The 22594-nt window shown below is 44.0% G+C and overlaps 1 protein-coding gene across 1 annotated transcript in view; it reads left to right on the top strand.

Annotated features, from left to right (window-relative positions):
- Positions 1-21851, top strand: part of TAOK3 (TAO kinase 3) — a 78318-nt gene extending 56467 nt beyond the window's left edge. The window contains exons 14-16 of the mRNA XM_070762007.1: positions 268-474; positions 11649-11783; positions 21657-21851. Coding sequence (XP_070618108.1) covers positions 268-474; positions 11649-11783; positions 21657-21851 — 537 coding nt within the window. The remainder of the gene's footprint in view (positions 1-267; positions 475-11648; positions 11784-21656) is intronic.
- The last annotated feature ends 743 nt before the right edge of the window (positions 21852-22594 follow it).

Genomic DNA, 22594 nt, shown 5'->3' with positions numbered 1-22594 from the left:
CCCCAAAGAACCCACAATTCCCCTCCTCCTCCTTCTAGTCCTGATTAAATTACCTAGTTGGGTCACCAAACGTCCGTAAGAAACCCACCGAGCTCAGTGAGCCCCCAAGGAGCCCACCAAAGGAAGGAAGGACCTAGAAGTAGGTTGAGAACCTATTTTGGCGCCTCCTCTAAGAACCAGCGACTGTTCTGGTCTTCCCCCACACCTCCTTTTCCTGGTTGGTGGCGCTTCCGTTAAAATTAAACCTGCCCGCTCCTTATTTTGTAGGACAGTGAGCATGGGACAAACCTGACTAGGAAGATGGACAGTCTGGGCAGCAACCATTCCATCCCCAGCATGTCTATCAGCACAGGCAGCCAAAGCAGCAGCGTCAACAGCATGCAGGAGGTAATGGAGGAGGGCAGTCCCGAGCTGCTTTCGGTGCATGGCCACGAGAGCCCCATTCATTCCACTCCCCCTGTTGCCCTGAAGAAGGTACGTCTGGCTGGTGCTACCCCCCACTCACCCCCTCTTCCTCCTCCTCCTCCGGGCTCACCCAACCTCTGTTTTACCCCGCTTTGCTTGAAGGCGCCGTCTGTTAATTGGGTGCGGCATTTTATTCATTTATTTGTTTGTTCATTCATTCATTCATTCATTCATTCATTCATTCATTCATTCATTCATTCAGGTTACAAGCAGTGTGCCACAAGGGTCTGTTCTGGGTCCTATTCTTTTTAATATGTTTGTGAGTGACATAGGGGAAGGTCTGGTAGGGAAGGTTTGCCTATTTGCCGATGACTCTAAAGTGTGCAATAGGGTTGATATTCCTGGAGGGGGTCTGTAATATGGTAAATGATTTAGCTTTACTAGATAAATGGTCAAAGCAATGGAAACTGCAGTTTAATGTTTCCAAATGTAAAATAATGCACTTGGGGAAAAGGAATCCTCAATCTGAGTATTGCATTGGCAGTTCTGTGTTAGCAAAAACTTCAGAAGAGAAGGATTTAGGGGTTGTGATTTCTGACAGTCTCAAAATGGGTGAGCAGTGTGGTCGGGCAGTAGGAAAAGCAAGTAGGATGCTTGGCTGCATAGCTAGCAGTATAACAAGCAGGAAGAGGGAGATTGTGATCCCCTTATATAGAGCGCTGGTGAGACCACATTTGGAGTACTGTGTTCAGTTCTGGTGACCTCACCTACAAAAAGATATTGACAAAATTGAACGGGTCCAAGGGATACAAGAATGGTGGAAGGTCTTAAGCATAAAACGTTTCAGGAAAGACTTCATGAACTCAATCTGTAGAGTCTGGAGGACAGAAGGAAAAGGGGGGACATGATCGAAACATTTAAATATGTTAAAGAGTTAAATAAGGTTCAGGAAGGAAGTGTTTTTAATAGGAAAGTGAACACAAGAACAAGGGGACACAATCTGAAGTTAGTTGGGGGAAAGATCAAAAGCAACGTGAGGAAATATTATTTTACTGAAAGAGTAGTAGATCCTTGGAACAAACTTCCAGCAGATGTGGTTGGTAAATCCACAGTAACTGAATTTAAACATGCCTGGGATAAACATATATCCATCCTAAGATAAAACACAGGAAATAGTATAAGGGCAGACTAGATGGACCATGAGGTCTTTTTCTGCCGTCAGTCTTCTATGTTTCTATTCATTCATTGGATTTATTTGTTTTATTTATTCGAGTTTTATATGCCGCCCTTCTCCTTAAACTCAGGGCGGCTTACAACATGTTAGCAATAGCACTTTTTTAACAGAGCCAGCCTATTTCCCCCCGTATCCTGCCCTACTATATAAAATGTAGGTACACACACACGCACAGCTCTTCTAAAATTATACACACTCCACCGCATTTACAGTGTTCCCTTCGATTTTCGCGGGTTCGAACTTCACAAAAAGTCTATACCGCGGTTTTTCAAAAATATTAATTAAAAAAAATACTTTGCGGGTTTTCCCCCCTATACCACGGTTTTTCCCGCCCGATGACGTCATATGTCATCGCCAAACTTTCATCCGGCTTTAATAAATATTTTTTTTTAATAAACTTTAATAAATAAACATGGTGAGTAATGATCTAAACGGTTGCTAAGGGAATGGGAAATTGCACTTTAGGGGTTTAAAGTGTTAAGGGAAGGCTTCTGATACTGTTCATAGCCAAAAAATAGTGTATTTACTTCCGCATCTCTACTTCGCGGAAATTCGACTTTCGCGGGCGGTCTCGGAACGCATCCCCCGCGGAAATCGAGGGAACACTGTACTGCGAAAGGAAACACATGCCCAGAGCCCAGAAGGGGGAAAAAGAAAAAAAATTCAATTTTTTTCTGCTTCCCTGATCAAAATCTTTCTACCGGTTCTGCGTACCTGGCCGTACCTGTAGGAGCCCATCGCTGAACGTAGGCGACAGAGGGGAATTGCCCTTGACCGTTGGGTCGGAAACAATAATAAGAAAGCTAACACGGAGTGGAAGCTTCTAAGAGCCGCGTTTTAAGAGACAGCACCTGCCAGCCTCTGCCCTACCCTGCTCTCGTTGTGTCCTTCAACCTTGCATGTCTAACACCGTCCCTTCCTGCAACGCTACCTTATCTCCCGAAGTTTGTGTCCCCTGCCCAAGTGGTTGCGCTCTGGCTGAAACGGTCACCGTCCCTTAAACTAACACCATAACTTCGGTCACTTCCTACCCGATCCTGACCTGCACGTTGGATTTCTTCTCTTGACTAAATGGCTGCTCCCGGCTCGTCCCGAGAAGGTACGTAGGGGTTCTGGGCTCAGGTCAGTACGAGGATTCTCCCGCAGTCTCCGTAGTCCCGATCCTCCCGATCCAATGGGACTTCTGTGGAATGATGTCGGGCACCCATCCGCCAGGCCCACATGTATAGAGTTCCAACTAGCGATTTCATAGCTCCGCGCCTCTTTTACAGGAACCTTCCCAAATTCGCCTAGGAAAAGCCAGATAAAGTCCCAAGGCATTCAAGCGGATTCAGATCTTGTCTTTACCTAATGACTCCATGCTACTTCCCTGTTTGATCCTTCCTCTACTTGTTTTTTTCTCCAACGGTGGTGGTGGGGGTGATCCATTTAGGCGAAGCCCGTGTGTTTGTGTATGTGTGGGTGAATGAAATGAAACAAATCACCCCCTTCCCTCTTCTTTGGCAGAATTTGAAGGCTGCCATAGTGAGAATACTTTTCATTATGGCAGTGTATTTTTTTAAAAAATGAATACAGCGATCTTGTTTCCCCCAAAATAAGACCTCCCTTGATAATAAGGCCAATCGGGTTTTTTGAGTGCATGGCAATAAGGCCAAGCGCTTATTTCAGGGTCCCCCCCCCCCCCCCAAAAAAGACTGGGTCTTATTTTTCAGGGAAACACAATAGATAGATGAGAGAGAGAGAGAGAGAGAGAGAGTGCAACAGGAAACAAAAGTGACCTAGAGGTAGTAGTAGTAGGTAGGTAGGTAGGTAGGTAGGGCTAGATAGATAGGGTCGTTAAACAGTGATGATTGATGTATGGATGGATGGATGGATGGATGGATGGATGGATGGATGGATGGATGGATGGATAGATAGATAGATAGATAGATAGATAGGGGATGGATGGATAGATAGATAGATAGATAGATAGGGGATGGATGGATGGGTAGGTAGATAGATAGATAGATAGATAGAGGATGGGTAGGTGGGTGGGTAGGTAGGTAGATAGATAGATAGATAGATATGGGATGGATGGGTAGGTAGGTAGGTAGATAGATAGGGGATGGATAGATAGATAGATAGATAGATAGATAGATAGATAGATAGATAGATAGATGATAGATAGATAGATTGATAGATAGATAGGGGACAGGTAGGTAGGTAGGTAGGTAGATAGATAGATAGATAGATAGATAGATAGATAGATAGATAGATAGATAGATAGATAGATAGATAGATACCCTGTTTCCCCCAAAATAAGACCTCCCCTTGATAATAAGCCCAATCAGGCTTTTGAGTGCATGGCAATAAGGACAAGCACTTATTTCAGGGTTTCAAAAAAAGAGTCTTATTTTCTGGAAAACACATTAGTTCTCGACTTATGACCACAACGAAACCGGAACCCCCGCCTCTTAAGTGAGACTGCCATAAAGGAGCCATGCCTGATTTAACAACCTCTTTTTCCACAGTGGCTTAAGCCGGTGACCATGATTGTTACGTGAGCTACCTTGTGGTTAGGCAAATCTGCATTGGTGCAGTAGCATAACTGCACTGGACTCCGCTAACACTCAGAGCCACGGGGGCGAGCACACATCAACGTTCCATCTTAGGATGGTCAAGCCAGGGGTGGGCTCCTACGGGAACGGTCAAGAACGCAGTTCCGGTAGCAAAATGTGGAGCTCCACCCCAGAGCACCCAATTTGCACTGAAAGATGTTGAAACAAAATGCATAAGCTATGCCCACAGCGTGGTAGTAAAAATTTTGGTAGCCCATCACTGGGTCAAGCTATTCCCCAAAGCACCTGAGGGTAGAACAAGAAGCAATGGGTGGAAACTAATCAAGGAGAGAAGCAACTTAGAACTAAGGAGAAATTTCCTAACAGTTGGAACAATTAACCAGTGGAACAGCTTGCCTCCAGAAGTTGTGAGTGCTCCAACACTGGAAGCTTTGAAGAAGATGTTGGATAACCATTTGTTTGAAGTGGTGTAGGGTCTCCTGCCCAAGCAGGGGATTGGATTAGAAGACCTCCAAGGTCCTTTCCAACTATTATTATTATTATTATTATTATTATTATTATTATTATCATCATCATCATCATCATCATCGAAGGGATAAAGATAGTCAGAGTAAAAACATGAATAGCAAAGAATAAAATTAGTTCCAAGATTAAATAAATATCCAATGACAAAGAAAATATTATTTTACTGAAAGAGTAGTAGATCCTTGGAACAAACTTCCAGCAGACGTGGTTGGTAAATCCACAGTAACTGAATTTAAACATGTCTGGGATAACCATATATCCATCCTAAGATAAAATACAGAAAATAGTATAAGGGCAGACTAGATGGACCATGAGGTCTTTTTCTGCCGTCAGTCTTCTAGGTTTCTAGGTTTCTATTTAGATGGCTAGACAATCTGATTGAAAGAAAAAATACATCCATTAAAAGAAAGAAAAAAAATGTAAACTTATTCTGTGGTGGCAATGTCTAACGCCTAATGATATAATTTTGGGAATAATTGTTCTGAATCTCTAGAAATGTGACAGGCAAACGCCAAAATGGCTTTATTTATTTATTCTACATGCCTTTAGATAGTCTACTTTAAACAAAAAAAAATCCCTGCCTTTCCCTAATGGACTAATTGGACTTATTGGAATATCCATTTACACGGGGCTATAGTAAGGTTATTTTATCAATTTTGCTTTAAAATTCTCCAGCCCCAGGGAGTTGGGAACCCATGCTGTAGATACCATGTAATTCAAACAATGCAAATAAATTATAATTCTCCTTATTAATATCAAAACAGCTAGGACCCCAATCTTTTTCACTTGCAATAAAAAAAACCGAACCAGCCCATATAGTCCTAATCTGAGCCCAATGCCTTTAGTTTTTGCCAAAACGCTGACTAATATACCTTGAGCAAGATTACACCTTTTTATTGCTGCAATAACAATATATTGCTTATCAGATAAAATTTATGCAGTCGTGTGTTACCAAGTTAGATCCACCAAAGCCACCTAATGAGACTAATAAGTTTTTGTAGTGTAGCACTTCAGGTCTATATGTAGTAACTAAAACTCCCTCCTGCTTCTTTGCCAAATGTGATTGGACACACAAGGAGTGTGTTATTGGTGCATATGTTCTCAGTGTACATAAAATATATACATTTGTCAAGAATCATGAGGTACAGCACTTAAGGATTGTTATAGGGTACAAATAAGCAATCGGGAAACAATATTAATAAAAATTTTAAGGATACAGTGATACTTCGTCTTACAAACGCCTCGTCATACAAACTTTTCGAGATACAAACCCGGGGTTTAAGATTTTTTTGCCTCTTCTTACAAACTATTTTCACCTTACAAACCCACCGCCGCTGCTGGGATGCCCCGCCTCCGGACTTCCGTTGCCAGCGAAGCACCCGTTTTTGCGCTGCTGGGATTCCCCTGAGGCTCCCCTCCATGGGAAACCCCACCTCCGGACTTCCATGTTTTTGTGATGCTGCAGGGGAATCCCAGCAGGGCAATCCCAGCAGGGCAATCCCAGCAGCGCAAAAACAGGTGCTTCGCTGGCAACAGAAGTCTGGAGGTGGGGTTTTGAGGATTTTGGTGTTTTTGTGATGCTGCGATTTCACTAATGCTCCCTTTGCTGGAAAACCCCACTTCCATTGCCAGGAAAGGGCTCGTTTTTGCGCTGCTGGGATTCCCCTGCAGCATCACAAAAACACAGAAGTCTGGAGGTGGGGTTTCCCAAGGAGGGGAGCCTCAGGGGAATCAGCTGGCAAAAGGGGTGAGTTTTGGGCTTGCATGCATTAATCGCTTTTCCATTGATTCCTATGGGAAACATTATTTCATCTTACAAACCTTTCACCTTAAGAACCTCGTCCCGGAACCAATAAAGTCTGTAAGACAAGGTATCACTGTACTATGCAACAAGTTACCGTCATACAGTCGCAAATGGAAGGAAATAGGTGGTAGGGACGATGAGAAAAAAATAGTAGTAATAGTTATTATTATTACAGGGTGTCCAGCAAACCTGGAAAACAGGGAAATTAGGGAATTATTATGGAAATACCAGGGAATTCATGAAAAAAACAGAATAAATCAGGGTGGGTGGGAACCAAACTGTATTAAAATGTTTAAAAGTCAGGGGAAAATCATGTTAAACAAAAAAAAAAATAGATTACGCTGCCTGGGAGAGTCAAGCAAATATGAGCCCAACTGTGGCAACAACAGCTATCGATATATCTCCATGGCTTAGCCATTTGGTATGATGTCATCTACGACCGCTGCTTTAACTAGATTGCAAGTTACAGGGAAATCTCAGGGAATTTCAAAATGCTTTCCCCCTGGACACCCTGTAGTAGTAGTAGTAGTAGTAGTGATAGTAATAGTAGTTAATAGGGTTATTAAGTGAATCTGGCTTTCCCTCATTGACTTTGCTTGTTGGAAGGGTCATAAAAAGAGGACCTTGCGACCTGGTCATAAATATTAGAGAGTTGCCAAGTGTCTGAATTTTGATCACTGGGGTGTGGCAAAGTTCGTAAGTGTGAAAAAACAGCTGCAACCCACTTTTTACCAGTGCTGTTGTAAAATGGAATAGGACAGGTTGTAGTCCTTGACTTATGACCACTATTGGAACTTCCTTCACTACACAACAGTTAGAAACATAGAAACATAGAAGACTGACGGAAGAAAAAGACCTCATGGTCCATCTAGTCTGCCCTTATACTATTTCCTGTATTTTATCTTAGGATGAATATATGTTTATCCCAGGCATGTTTCAATTCAGTTACTGTGGATTGACCAACCACGTCTGCTGGAAGTTTGTTCCAAGGATCTACTATTCTTTCAGTAAAATAATATTTTCTCATGTTGCTTTTGATCTTTCCCCCAACTAACTTCAGTTGGTTAAGGACTGTCCAAAATTATTACGACACTGGAAAAAAGGCTTTTTTTTTTTCAGTATCGTCATAGTTTTCAATGGTCACTATACAGATGTCTGTAAATCAAGGACTAGGAACAGCGATTATACTTCAAAACAGAGTTAGAAAAAGAAGGAATAAAGGTAGACTGGTGGCCATACGTGCAAATAAAAACAAGATTTGATGAAGATAAAAGGAAAAGAGGAATACGAAAAGAAAAATCAGAACTTGACCAAATATTAGGACAAGATAAAAAAAATAATATCTAGGTTATATAATTTTCTCTTAAAATATAAAATGGAAGATCACATTGTAAAAGGAAATATACACAGCGGGCCGCTCCGAGTCCTCGGAGAAGGGCGGCATACAGTAATAATAATAAAAATAATAAAAATAATAATAATTTTGGATCAGTGTAAATATGGCATAAAAATTACAAATTGACCAAACCAGTAGCATATAGAGAAAACCTATATAAAGTGTATTTTAGGTGGCCTCTTGCACCAGCAAGATTGGCACAAATGTACCTTAAACTCAAACCACACTGCTGGAGATGCAAAGAAAAAATCAGGAACTTATTTTCATATATGGTGGACATGTCCACATATAAAAAAAAAAATCTGGATTAAAATACAAAATTGGCTAACGGAAATGACTAAATTGAAAATAAATAAATAAAAAAACCAGAAACATTTTTATTAGGAATAATAGATCACAAAATGGAACAAAAATTATATTTCAATAAAAATTCCTTAAAAACAACCACAAAAAGCAGTGTGGTCCTTAAGAGAGACATGCCCGGTTTTGATCCCCACACTGCTTGGGATGCTGCGATGGTTGTAAGCGCAAGGACCAGCCTTAAAGTCACTCTTTTCAGGACTGCTCTATCTTTGATCGTATGGTCTTAAGTTGAGGACCGCAGGTCACCTTCAACAACAGTTCATTTAGCGACAGTTTAGTGACAGTTTTGTTTAGTGTTCAGTGTTAATGTAGTGTCCCTGGGCTCAGGTGATGCAAACTGGGTGCGGTGACTCACTTTAAAGGCTGCCTTGCTTGGGGGGGTGGGGGGTGGAAGTTCCGGTGCACCGTTGTGGTCACAAGTCGAGAACCGCCTGCAACTCCCCTTTTGCCTATCGCTCAAGTCACTAGAGTTGCGTAGCGGGAAACTTTGAAGGGAGTGTTGAGGTCAAAATTTGGCCAACTTGCAGAAACCTGGACCTGTGGGTCACACACCCTTGTGTGTTTGTTGTGTGTGTGTGCTGCAACCCGCTTTCCGCAGGGGTTCGATATTTCCTCGTGTTCCTCTTTTAACAACGAGATGGTTTTTTTTCCATCCGTTTTCGACTCTTTAACGATTTGTAGGCTACTCCTGCCAAGGTTTCTTGGCAACAGCCCCAAACAGTGGCCGGAGCCAATGCAGTCTCGTTTAGCGACTGCCTCGTTGCCCAGTCCCAAAGACGGCGACAAATAAATCAATCCCCCTCCCTTCTTCCCCACCCTAGTCTTTGTACCTTGTTTAACGACCACAAATAGGGCCCGGAGTCGCTGAACAAAGCACTCGCTCGCTTAAAAACCACCACATCCGACTATCGGAAGTGTGGCGGTTTTTAAGCGAGCGAGCGCTTTGTTCAGTGACTCCGGGCCCCATTTGTGGTCGTTAAACAAGGACGCCCCCTGTTATTTGCTCGCCCTCATTCCTACGCCTGGCAAAAACGCAAGCGGTTGTATTTTTTTAAAAATGTCGGTCGTCTAGGAAGACATGCGCCAAACCAGTGTGTTATGACTTCCCCACACGCGTAAGCGGATTTTACATGTCACGCCATTGTGCCGGTTTTTACGTTGGTGGAAGATGGCCATCAACGGCAGTGTGGCGGTTTTTAAGCGAGCGACCGCTTCGCACAGCGACTCCAGGCCCCATTTGTCGTCGTTAAACAAGGATACGACCACCCCAATCTGTTATTTGCTCGCCCACATTCCTACACCTGGTGAAAACGCAAGCGATTGTCTTTTTTTTAAATGTTGGTTGTCTAGGAAGACACGTGCCAAGCCAGTGACTTTTGCCAGCGTGTTACGACTCGCTCACTTGCTCACTTGGCCACAGGTGACTCCCTTCCCCCATGTAAGCGGGTTTTCACACCACGCAATTGTGCCCTTTTTACATTGGTGGAAGATGGCCATCAACGGCAGTGTGGCGGTTTTTAAGCGAGCGACCGGTTCGCTCAGTGACTCTGGCCCCCATTTGTGGTCGTTAAACAAGGATACCACCACCCCAATCTATTATTTGCTCGCCCACATTCCTACACCTGGCGAAAATGCAAGCTGGGGGTCTTTTCGGTCACCCTCGACATGCGCCGAGCTCGTGACTTGGCCACAGGTGACCCTCCACGCAAGCGGGTTTTTCCCACCGCGCCATTGTGCCCATTTTCACGTTGGTGGAAGACGGCCATTTATTCCCTCCACCCCATCCCATTTCAGACTTGGGAGTGGGTTGGCGGGAGTTCGATAGGTAGCCAAACTTAGGGCCGCTTAACCGTTGCTTGCACGAGCCATCACACATGTGTGCATGTATGTGCCTTCTGAATCGGGACCCCTCCCCACCCCACCCCCCCAAAAAAAGGCCCCGCATATCCCCACCACCACCACCTCACCCCACCTTCCATCCCATCTCTAGGTCCTTCGGCCCGCTCCCTTCCCTCAAGCACACCAGCCGCGGACACAAGATTCCCCACCCCTTTGCCCGCCTGTGGGTCAGCCTCGCTTCTTACGGTGGGGAGGAGGGGGGGGGGTTCAGGGGGGGGAAGCGTGCTCTGTCTCTTTAAATGCGAAAGGCAAAAAAAAAAAAAGACCCCTTCTCATCCCTTTGCAAGGCTATGGAGAGAAAATGCTAGAATCGTGCGGGATCATGACTAGAAAGCAGCATCTTTGAGCCTCGGAGAGAAGAGGGAAAAAAAATCATTTTTGGAGCATACACGATTTAGAGAGAGGGGAGGGAGGGGAAAAAGAAAGGGAAAAAAAATCCAGAACGGGTGGTGTTGGGTGGCGTGGTTTTTTTTTTTAATTATTTTTTTTTTGGAGGGTGCTTTTTTTTCCCCCTCCTTTTTTTTTTCCTTCCTCCCTTTCTTTCCCTCCTCCTCCTCTTCCTCCTCCTCCTCCTCTAGGCTGCAGCCATCCGGGCAGAAAATGCTCCTCTAGAGCAGATATAGCCGAGTTCAGAGAGGTGTAAGAGGAGAGAGAGCCAGAGCGAGAGAGGGAGGGAAAAAAAAGAGGAGAGAGGAAAAAAAATTAAGGGGAAAAAAAAAAACACCCCTCGGCTGGAGAAAAAAGGGGATGAGGCAAATCCTTACTCCTTTTTGCAAAGGCGGGAACGGGAGCAGCGGCAGCGACGGAGGCAGCAGCGTTTTCCCTAGCCATGGAAACCATTTTTTTAAAGCGATTATTTGGGCGCAACAACGTTCTCAGCCAGCGCATCTGAGGACCCCTCGCACAGCTCTGCAGTGCTCGGCGGCGGCGGCGTTTCCAATGCTCATTTCGGCACCGATGTGATTGCTTTGGGAGGCTGAGGAGCACCCACCCACCCACCCTTTTTTTTCCCCACCTCCAAAAAAAAAAAAAGAGAGAGAGAGAGTGAGAGAGAGAAGGAAGGAAAGAGGGAAGGGGAAAAGAAAAAAAGGAAGAGGGGAGGAAATTTTTTTTTTTTTAAAAAAAGCACCTGCCGGAGAATACAGAAGGCAGCATCCCACTTAAGCAATCAGCTGACGAGGGGAAGAAGGAAGAAGGAAGAAGGAGGAGAAAGGAGGAGAAGAAGAAGGAGAAGGAGGCTGCAATGTGGTTCCCGATTCGTTTTGTGCCGCGCTTGCTGTGGGGTGTATAAAAGAGAGAGAGAGAGAGAGGCGGAAAAGGAAAAAAAAACCCCAAGCCGAGCCTCCGAGGCCAAACTATGCATTTCAAACAGCCGGGCTTATGTGAAAAGCAGGGTGAGCGGAAGGCTGCGGGCGACGAAAGAGCACAACTGGACTTTCTCCTTCTTTTTATCCATTTCTGCAGGATCATGTATTCATAAGGGATGAGGTGGGCCAAGTGGAGCGCAGGCCTGAACTGCGGCCTACTCATTCGGTCCAGAATCAGGCCCTCCACTACAGAAACCGAGAACCGTTTGCCACAATCAAATCAGCATCATTGGTAAGCCGCTACCACACCCCTTGCCCTGTTGTCTCTCTCCCTCTCTCTCTCTCTCTCCTCCTCTCTCGCGTTCCCTCTCTCATCCTCTCCTCCCCCCCTCTTCCCTTCCCCATCACCCCATTGCCGGTGTGACACTCCTCCGGTCTAGGGAAGGGGGTCAAGCCATTCCCCTCTCTCTCTTTCCCCCCTCCCTCCGAAGACCCTCCATTCCATGCCTTCCCACCCAATTTTTTTCCCCCCTCTTCTCCCTTTTCAAATTATTTCTACCTTTTTCTCCCCCTCCCTTTCCTCCCCCAAGGGGGGGGATGGAGAGGAGGGAGGGGGGGCTGTTGGCATAGCAACCAGATATTGCAAAAAAAAAAATGATGGGGGTCGGCAACGGGGATGGGGAGGAGAAGTGGGGGGGCGCGGCGGCGGCATTTTCAGTGCCATGCGGATTATTTCCTCTCTCCCTCCCTTTCTCTCTTTCTTTCTTTTCTTTTTTTCTTTTTTGCAAATCCTCCTTTCAGCTGCGCCTGGGTGGTTTCCTTCCTCTCTTGCAGCGGGTGGATTTTTATTTTTTTTTCATTGAAGGTGGGGGGAGGGGAGGGCGAACGGAAAAGGGCTTTGGGGAGAAGAGAGTCTCTGGATAAGGATGGGTGTAAAAAAAAAAGGAAGGTTAGGATGTTGCTTGCAGGAGGAGACAAGCCTGTGCATCGTGTGCTTGTCCTATCTATCTATCTATCTATCTATCTATCTATCTATCTATCTATCTATCTATCTATCTATCTATCCATCTATCCATCTATCCATCTATCCATCCATATCCATCCATCCATCCATCTAATCTCTCTCTCTCTCTCTCTTTCTATCCGCCTCTTAATTGGTTCGCTCCAAATCGCATCCATTTTTTGGGGGGAGCGTTATCTGTCTGGGGTGGGGGGTGGGGCAGCGAGGGGGGTGGGGCCGGGGCCCGACTCGAGAGAGAGAGAGAGAGAGAGAGAGGGAGTATTGATGATTATCATTTTAATTTGGAACGAGGAGGAACGGGGGTGTGATGGATCCGAGCAAAGGCAAAGGGGGACAGTTTAGCTCCTCCGCTCAACCCCCCACCCCCCACCCCGGTTGGCGAGCCAAAGCGGGTTGCATTTCATTCAATAATACTCCCGGCGGCAGTGGCGGTGTTCGTTCCTACCGTTGGCAAGCGAAAGACCCCCCCCTTCACTCATTCCCACTGGTCCCTGTTAAAAGAGAGAGAGAGTAAGAAAGGGTGGGAGACCATCTAGGTTGTAGCAACGGTGCAAATGCTTGTTTTGCAGGATACGATGCATATATATATATATATATATATATATATATATATATATATATATATGGGTGGAGGGTGTTTTCTCTCGAAAAATGGGAGGCTGTCGAAGGAGGAGGAGGGCGAGCGAGCGAGCGAGGCTGGTAGCAACAGCGGGAGAGGAGATTCTACTCCAGCAAATGTGGTTGCTAGCGCTGCCTTTGTAGTAGGAAAAGGGGTGTGTACCGATGGAGTAGAAGGTCCCCCCCCCCCATCCTTACCTCCCCTTCTCTCTCTCCTCTCTCTCTCTCACACACGCAGGCGCTCACATAGATAAGACGAGCCGGGGAAATAAGGGATGCGAGGAGGGGGGGGGAACCACACACACACACACACACACACATCAGCACCACCCAACGAAACCCCCTGGACCAGAAGGATGCCGAAGAGCACCGACCTTTTGGGTTCCTTCATCCCCCTCCACCCCGTCCTCTCGACTCTCTATTTCTCTTTCTTTTCCCCCCCTTCTCTCTCTCTCTCCTTCTCTCTCTCTCTCTCTTCCCCCCCTTCCTCCTCCTCCATGCAAAACGGGAAGAAACCGTTTTTTTTAGTATTTTCGGCCAAATCTCGGTATTAGAGGTCACATGGGCAGAAGGAGAGAGAGAGGGAGAACGAGGGAGGAAAAGAGAGAGAGAGATTTACAAGGTGCCCAGCGTTTAGCGAGTTGCATTTGCTGCCTGCCATTATGACATCATTCGGAGCCAGCCCAGAAATTACAATGGTTAACCCTCCTCCTGGGTTTTTCCTCTTGCCTGGCGTTTGAATGATGGCTTTTTTCCCCCTTCCCCTCCTTTCCTTCCTTCCTTCCTTCCTTCCTCCCTCCCTCCCCTCCTCCCTCCCTCCCTCCTTTCCTTCCTTCCTCCCTCCTTCCTTTCCTTCCCTTCCTTCCTTCCTTCCTTCCTCCCTCCCTTCCTTCTTTCCTTCCTTCCTTCCTTCCCTCCTTCCCTCCTTCCTTCTTTCCTCCCTCCCTCCCTTCCCTCCTTCCTTCTTTCCTTCCTTCCTCCCTCCCTCCTTTCCTTCCTTCCTCCCTCCCTCCCTCTCTCCCTCCCTTCCTCCCTTTCTGCCTTCCTCCTCTCCTCCTCCTCCTCCCCCATTGCTGTCTCTCCTCCATAGCGCATCTTGTCTCCCCATAAGCCCACCCTACCCCACCCCATTGCTGCTGCTGCTACTACTAGGGCTCCTTTTGCCAGCCACATCAAAGCAGCTTGCCGGGGAGAGCAGGGTTGAAACACAGGCAAAGGCATGGGCAGGCGTTATGGAAAGTCCTTTTTTACCCCGGGTGCCGAAAAAACCGGGGAGTTGACGGCATTGCTCATGCGCTTTCCTGGCACGGAGCCCAGGATGGGTGTGTATGTGTGCATCTTTGTGTGTGTGTGTAAGGTAGTGTGATTTCCTTCCATGGCACGAGGGAAGGGCCGATTTGGCGAATCGACCTGAAATGCATGGCGAGGCTGTAGTTCTCCCTTCACCCAGTGGGCTTTGCATCTTAAGAAAACAGGAGAATCTATAGAATGCCTGCAATAGGGTGTAGAACGTCTCTTTTACTACGAAGCTGGCTGCCTTCCAGCAGGAGTTACTACCGTCGACCTCCTGGGTGGTTCTCAAATGCCACGGTTGGAAATGCTAGCCGGGCATCCCTTTTTTGGGATGGGGTAGGGACAGGCGCATGGATGGTGTGGTAGGACAGGAGCATGGGCAGGGTGGAGCATGGAGCCTCGGCAATTCCCTCCACTCAGCTATAAAATTGAACGGGTCCAAAGATGGGCTGCAAAAATGGTGGAAGGTCTTAAGCATCAAACTTCATGGACTCCATCTGTATAGTCTGGAGGACAGAAGGGAAAGGGGGGGACACACACATGATGGAAACATTTAAATATGTTAAAGGGTTAAATAAGGTTCATAAGTGTTTTTAATAGGAGAGTGGACACAAGGAACAATCTGAGGTTAGTTGGGGGGAAAGATCAGAAGCCACGTGAGAAAATATTATTTGACTGAAAGAGGAGTAGATGCTTGGAACAAACTTCCAGCAGACGTGGCTGGTCAATCCACGGTCACTGAATTGAAACATGCCTGGGATAAACATGGATCCATCCTCAGATAAAATACAGGAAATAGTATAAGGGCAGACTAGATGGGCCACGAGGTCCTTTTCTGCTGTCAATCTTCTATGTTTCTGCCTCATGTATCCCACCGGCCGGTCAGGTCCCACAGATTCCCACAGATTCGGCCTTCTCTGTCAACCAGGCGACGCCGTCTGGCGGGGCCTAGGGTAAGGGCCTTCTATATGGTGGCCCCGGCCCTTTGGAACCAACTCCCTCCGGAGATTCGTACCGCCCCCCCCCCACCCTCCTGTTCTTTTGCAAAGCCTTGAAGACCCAACTCTGCTGGCAGGCATGGGGGCACCCCCTAAGTGTTAAGATCTAACTCCTGCCGATGTCATGAATGGCTTAATCCAATTGGATGAATGTGGATGGGGGGGGGGGTTTCTTAGGAAAGTGGGTTTTTAAAGAATTTTTTAAATATTAGATTTCTTACACACTTTGTATTTTGTATTTACTATTGTTGTGAGCCGCCCAGAGTCAGTTGAGAAGGGCGGCATAGAAAATAAATAAATACACTGCTCCAACAAATAATAATAAAGGGGACACTTAAACAACACAATATAACTCCAAGTAAATCCAACCTCTGTGAAATCAAACTGTCCACTTAGGAAGCAACGCTGATTGACCATCAATTTCACCTGCTGTTGTGCACCTTTAACTTTGTACAGAACAAAGTCTTCAATGAGAATATTTCATTCATTCAGATCTAGGATGTGTTATTTAAGTGTTCCCTTTATTTTTTTGAGCAGTATAGATAGACAGATAGATAGACAGATAGATAGAGAGAGAGATAGATAGATAGATAGATAGATAGATAGATAGATAGATAGATAGATAGATAGATAGATAGATAAGGTAGGCAGGCAGACAGGCAGGCAGATAGAAAGACAGATAGATAATAGATAGATAGATAGATAGATAGATAGATAGATAGATAGATAGATAGATAATAGATAGATAGATAGATAGATAGATAGATAGATAGATATTAGATAGGTAGGTAGGTAGGTAGGCAGGCAGGCAGGCAGGCAGACAGACAGATAGAAAGACAGATAGATAGATGATTGATTGATAGATAGATAGACAGACAGACAGACAGATGATTGATTGATAAATAGATAGACAGACAGACAGACAGACAGACGATGATGGATGGATGGATGGATGGATGGATGGATGGACGGACGGACAGATAAATTCATGAGCGTAGGAGAACATCCAGAGTTCCCATCCCAGTTGGGTTGGGGTGAACATGGCCAAACCCTCAGTCGGTTGAAGGGCGTTCAGTAAGCTGGCCTGCAATCTCTTCTCTCCCTCCCCGCTCGAGTGGACATATTTATTTATTTTATCAATTTATATCCCAAGTTTTGAGCTGACCGGCGTGCTTAAAACGGAGGCGTCTTTGCAGAGTCACACTCTTTCCCAACAGCCTCAAAACTGGATTTAAAAAAATTAAAAATATGGCCAGACCCTTGAAAAATGTTTGTGCCCCAAAGCCTGGGTAGGAGAGTGTCCTGAGGACTTTATCTCCTGTTGATGCTATATGAGAATAAAATCAGATAGCTAGCCGACTCTGGTACTGTTTTTAACCTTTTGTCAGCAGTGGTTTTCCAAAAGGTGCTCTTTTTTTTAAAGGCAATTGGGGTATTTTTTCCCCCTGGTTTTCCTTTGAAGGCGTTTCTCTTCTCATCTGGGGAGCTTCCCAAGTTCTGAAGAAAACCTGAACTGAGAACTGAATAAGCTTCTTGGATGAAAAGCAAAGAGAAAACCAGAAAGTCCAGTTACCTCTTGAAAAAAAGCACCTTTGGGACCTGGACGACTTGAAAAAAATCTCCCTAGATTCAGTGGTGGTTTATTTGATCATAAACCAGTCTTATCAGGCATTGGTCACCACACAGGGCACTTAATCCAGAACCGGACCAACCCAGTAGATGTGGGGAACCTTAAATTTACCTCTACCTCTGTCTTCAGTCAGGATCATCCTCCAAGAAGACACACATGTTTGTGTCAGATGATAATTTATCATATGATAACTCCTTAAAACAGGGAACCCCAAACTTATATACTTCCTTCTTCCCTACCTTCCTACCTTCCTTCCCTACCTTTCTACCTACCTTCCTTCCTTCCTTCCTTCTTCCCTACCTTTCTTTCTTTCTACCTTCCTTCCTTCTTTCCTACCTACCTACCTACCTTCCTTCCTTCCTTTCTTCCTACTTTCCTTTCTACCTTCCTTCCTTTCTACCTTCCTTCCTTCCTTGCTTCCTTCCTTCCTACTTTCCTTTCTTCCTTCCTTCCTACTTTCCTTTCTACCTTCCTTCCTACTTTCCTTTCTACCTTTCTTCCTTCCTTCCTACTTTCCTTTCTACCTTCCTTCCTTCCTTCCTTTCTACCTTCTTTCCTTTCTTGCTTTCTTCCTTCCTACCTTCCTTCCTTCCTACTTTCCTTTCTACCTTCCTTCCTTCCTTCCTTCCTTCCTTCCTCCTCCTCCATAGCTCTCTCCTGGAGTCCTCTCCCCTTCATAGCACATCTTATCTCCCCACAAGCCCACCCTGCCCCACCCCATTGCTGCTGCTGCTGTTTCCAATCACATCAAAGCAGCCAGCCGGGGTTGAGATGGCAAAAGAATGAAGTCCACCAATCTTAAAAGTTGCCAAAGTTTGAAGACTTCTGCCTTTAGAAGGGTAGATCTAAGTCACAAAATTATCTCCTGAAGCCATTCTTCATAGCCAGGTGAATACATTTCTCACATGTTGAAGAGTGCTTCTCTTAAGAAGTTCGACCCACCCTGCGAGGCATATTTATTTATTTATTTGTTTATTTATTCATTCTGCTAACAGCAGTAATAAAACAGCATATAACAATAATCCAATACTAAAAACAGTTTAAAACCCATTATTATAAAAACCAAACATACATACGGACATACCATGCATAAAATTGTAAAGGCCTAGGGGGAAAGAGTATCTCAATTCCCCCATGCCTGGCGGCAGAGGTGGGTTTTAAGCAGTTTACGAAAGGCAAGGAGGGTGGGGGCAATTCTTATCTCTGGGGGGGAGTTGGTTCCAGAGGGCCGGGGCCGCCACAGAGGAGGCTCTTCCCCTGGGCCCCGCCAAGCGACATTGTTTAGTTGACGGGACCCGGAGAAGACCCACTCTGTGGGACCTAACTGGTTGCTGGGATTCGTGCAGCAGAAGGCGGTCCCAGAGATATTCTGTTCCAGTGCCATGAAGGGCTTTATAGGTTATAACCAACACTTTGAATTGTGACCGGAAACTGATCGGCAACCAATGCAGACTGCGGAGTGTTGGTGTGACGTGGGCATATTCCCGAAGGATTCAGGGCGGCTTACAGTAATAATATAAATAGAAATACAAATAGATACAGAACAATAAAAAGAAGTCGGACATAATCCAAAACTATAAAACCCCGTATTAAAAGGAACCCATTAATTATAAAGCAATCATATGACGAGCAGCTGTGTCCAACTTTACTTTGTCTCTCTTTCCCCCTGTGGGGGACATTGGTGGTCTTGGAGGGTTGAATTGGACCAGATGATTTTGGAGTGGTGGGCTGTGAGTTTCTGCACAATTCTCGCTCCCTTTCTTCGCCCCACTCCCACCCCACACGCCCTGCTAAGTTTCCCTCCGACCTCCTTAATAATTCTCACTTCTTTATTTCATTTCTCGGAGAGGGGCGGCATACAAATCTAATAAATTATTATTATTATTATTATTTATTTGTGAGATTTACATGTCATCCAACTCCTATTTCATTCATTCATTCATTCATTCGACTTCCATGCCGCCCAGTCCCAAAGGACTCGGAACGGCTCGCAATAACAATATAAACACAAAAGCAATGAAAAGAAGCCGAATATATAATCTAAAACTATAAAACCCTGATTAAAAAAGCCCATAATTGAACAATCAAGACAACAGACATGCATACCATTTATTTATTTATTCATTCATTCATTCATTTATTCATGTATTCATTTATTTATTCATTCATTCATTCATTTATTTATTTATTTATTAGATATGTATGCCGCCCCCTCTCCGCAGACTCGGGGCGGCTAACAACAATAGTAAAAGACAATATGTAACAATCCAATTTAATAAAACAACTAAAAGCCCTAATTATAAAAAACCATACATACACACAAACATACCATGCATAACTTGTAATGGCCTAGGGGAAGGAATATCTTAACTCCCCCATGCCTGGCGACAAAGGTGGGTCTTGAGTAGTTTGCGAAAGACAAGGAGGGTGGGGGCCGTTCTAATCTCCGGGGGGAGTTGATTCCAGAGGGCCGGGGCCGCCACAGAGAAGGCTCTTCCCCTGGGCCTCGCCAAACGACATTGTTTGGTCGACGGGACCCGGAGAAGGCCAACTCTGTGGGACCTTATCGGCCGCTGGGATTCGTGCGGTAGAAGGCGATTCATACGATTTGGTCATGATAGATGTCATGGCCAAATCGTATGATAGATGTCAGTTCTTGCCCCCCACCCCCCACTTACCGACAGAAATTTGGGGCTTCAAATTTGTGGCCATTGAGGACTTGCCTATACAACAGCTGGGTGTGCATAACATGACAAGTGCCAAAAGCGAATAAGGCCCGGTGTGGTTTTATTGCCGGCCATAATTTCATAGACATGAGAAGGATTGGCTGTTCTAATTTTGAATGGCCATTAAGTGAATAGCTATAAGTCGAGAACTGAGAGAAATAATAAAAGCCCGCTTGCTTCGGTGAGTTAGAAACCCGGAGACAGTGAGTTCTAGTCTCGCCTTAGGGGTCTCCAACCTTGGCAACTTTTAAGACTCGTGGACGTCTATCTCTCTATCATCTATCTACTATATCTCTATCATGTATCCATCTATCATTATCTGTCCTTCTCTAATTATCAGTCATTATCTCTATCTACTCTTTATTTTTCTCTTTCATCATTTGTCTATCATAATCTCTATCTCTCTATCATCTATATACTATATCTCTATCATCTATCAGTCTATCATCTATCATTATCTATCTACCCTTCTCTAATTATCATTATCTCTATCTACTCTTTCTTTCTCTTCCATCATCTATCTATCATAATCTCTATCTATCATCTATCTATTATATCCATCATCTATCAATCTATCATTATCTATCCTCTAATTATCATTATCTGTCTACTCTTACTTTTTCTCTTTCACCATCTATCTATCATAATCTCTATCTCTCTATCATATCTCTATTAATCTATCATCTGTCATTATCTATCTATCCTTCTCTAATTATCAATCATTATCTTTATCCTTTCTTTCTTTTTCTCTTTCATCATCTATCATAATCTCTATCATCTATATACTATATCTCTATCATCTATCAATCATCTATCATTATCCTTCTTTAATTATCATTATCTCTATCTACTCTTTCTTTTTCTCTTTCACCATCTATCTATCATAATCTCTATCTCTCTATCATCTATCTACTATATATCTATCATCTATTATCTATCCTTCTCTATCTATCATTATCTCTACTCTTTTTCTTTCTTTTTCTCTTTAATCATCTATCTATCATAATCTCTATCTCTCTATCTATCTACTATATCTATCATCTATCAATCTATCATCTATCATTATCTATCTATCTATCTATCTATCCTTAAATTATCGATCATTACGTATCTACACTTTCTTTCTTTTTCTCTTTCGTTATCATTATCTCTATCTCTCTATCATCTATCTACTATATCTCTATCATCTATCATTATCTATTCTTCTCTAATTATCTATTATTATCTCTAATCTTTCTTTTCTTTCTTTACTTCCTTCCTTCTTTTATTTCTTTCTTTTTCTCTTTCATCATTATCAATCTATCTCTAATTCATCTATCTACTATATCTATATATATCATCTATCTATCTATCACCCATCATTATCTATCCTTTAATCGTTATCTCTCTCTACTATTTATTTATTTATTTATTTATTTATTTTTCCCTTTCGTCATTATTTATCTATCATTAATAATAATAATAATAATAATAATAATAATTAATAATAATAATAATAATAATAATAATAATAACTTATTAGATTTGTATGCCGCCCCTCTCCAAAGACTCGGGGCGGCTCACAACAATAACAATACAGTACATTATATCTATCTATCTATCTATCTATCTATCTATCTATCTATCTATCTATCTATCTATCATCTATCTATCATCTATCTATCTATCTATCTAATCTATCTTCATCTATCTATCATCTGTCTATCATCTGTCTGTCTATCTATCTATCTATCTATCTATCTATCTAATCTATCTTCATCTATCTATCTATCTATCTATCTATCTATCTATCTATCTCCATCCATCCATCCATCCATCCATCCCCAGAATTCCTTAGCTAATCATAAGGTTGGTGTGTCTCCAAAATCCTCCTTTGAAGATTCAGGACCAGGAGTCTCCAACCTTGGCCCCTTTGAGACTGGTGGACTTCAACTCCCAGAATTCCTCAGCCAGCCAATTCCTCCACATGCTGGCTGAAGAATTCTGGGAGCTGAAGTCCATAAGTCTTAAAAGTCGCCAAGGTTGGAGACCCCTGATCTCAATGACCTTGAGCCAGTCCTTTTCCCAGCAGTAGGCAGACAGCAATGGCAAAACACTTTTATTTATTTTTATTTATTGAGTTGGTCAAGATAACGAAATGACAGCTTATAAGTATAAACACGAATATGGATACGGTAAATTCAGGAATGACCGGGGGGCAGTAGGATAGGGATGGCAGGCACGCTGGTGTGCTTATGCACGCCCCCTTACAGACCTCATTGGAATGGGGTGAGGTCCACAATTGGCTATCTATCTATCTATCTATCTATCTATCTATCTATCTATCTATCTATCTATCTATCTACCTACCTACCTACCTACCTACCTACCTACCTACTTACTTACTTATTTATTTACTTACTTATTTACTTATTTACTTATTTATTTACTTATTTATTAGATTTGTATGCCGCCCCTCTCCATAGACTCGGGGCGGCTCACAACATACAATAAAACAATTCACAAACAAATCTAATAAATTTAAAAAATTTAAAAAACCCATTATTAAACCAGACATACACACAGACATACCTTACATAAATTGTATAGGCCCGGGGGAGGGGGGAATGCCTCAATTCCCCCATGCCTGACGGCACAGGTGCGTTTTAAGGAGTTTACGGAAGGCAAGGAGGGTGGGGGCAGTTCTAATCTCCGTGGTGGAGCTGGTTCCAGAGAGTCGGGGCCGCCACAGAGAAGGCTCTTCCCCTGGGACCCGCCAGACGACATTGTTTAGTCGACGGGACCCGGAGAAGGCCAACTCTGTGGGACCTAATCGGT

Source organism: Erythrolamprus reginae, chromosome 10 (assembly GCF_031021105.1).
Source record: "Erythrolamprus reginae isolate rEryReg1 chromosome 10, rEryReg1.hap1, whole genome shotgun sequence".
NCBI lineage: Eukaryota > Metazoa > Chordata > Lepidosauria > Squamata > Dipsadidae > Erythrolamprus > Erythrolamprus reginae.
This window is presented reverse-complemented; position numbering and strand designations above follow the sequence as displayed.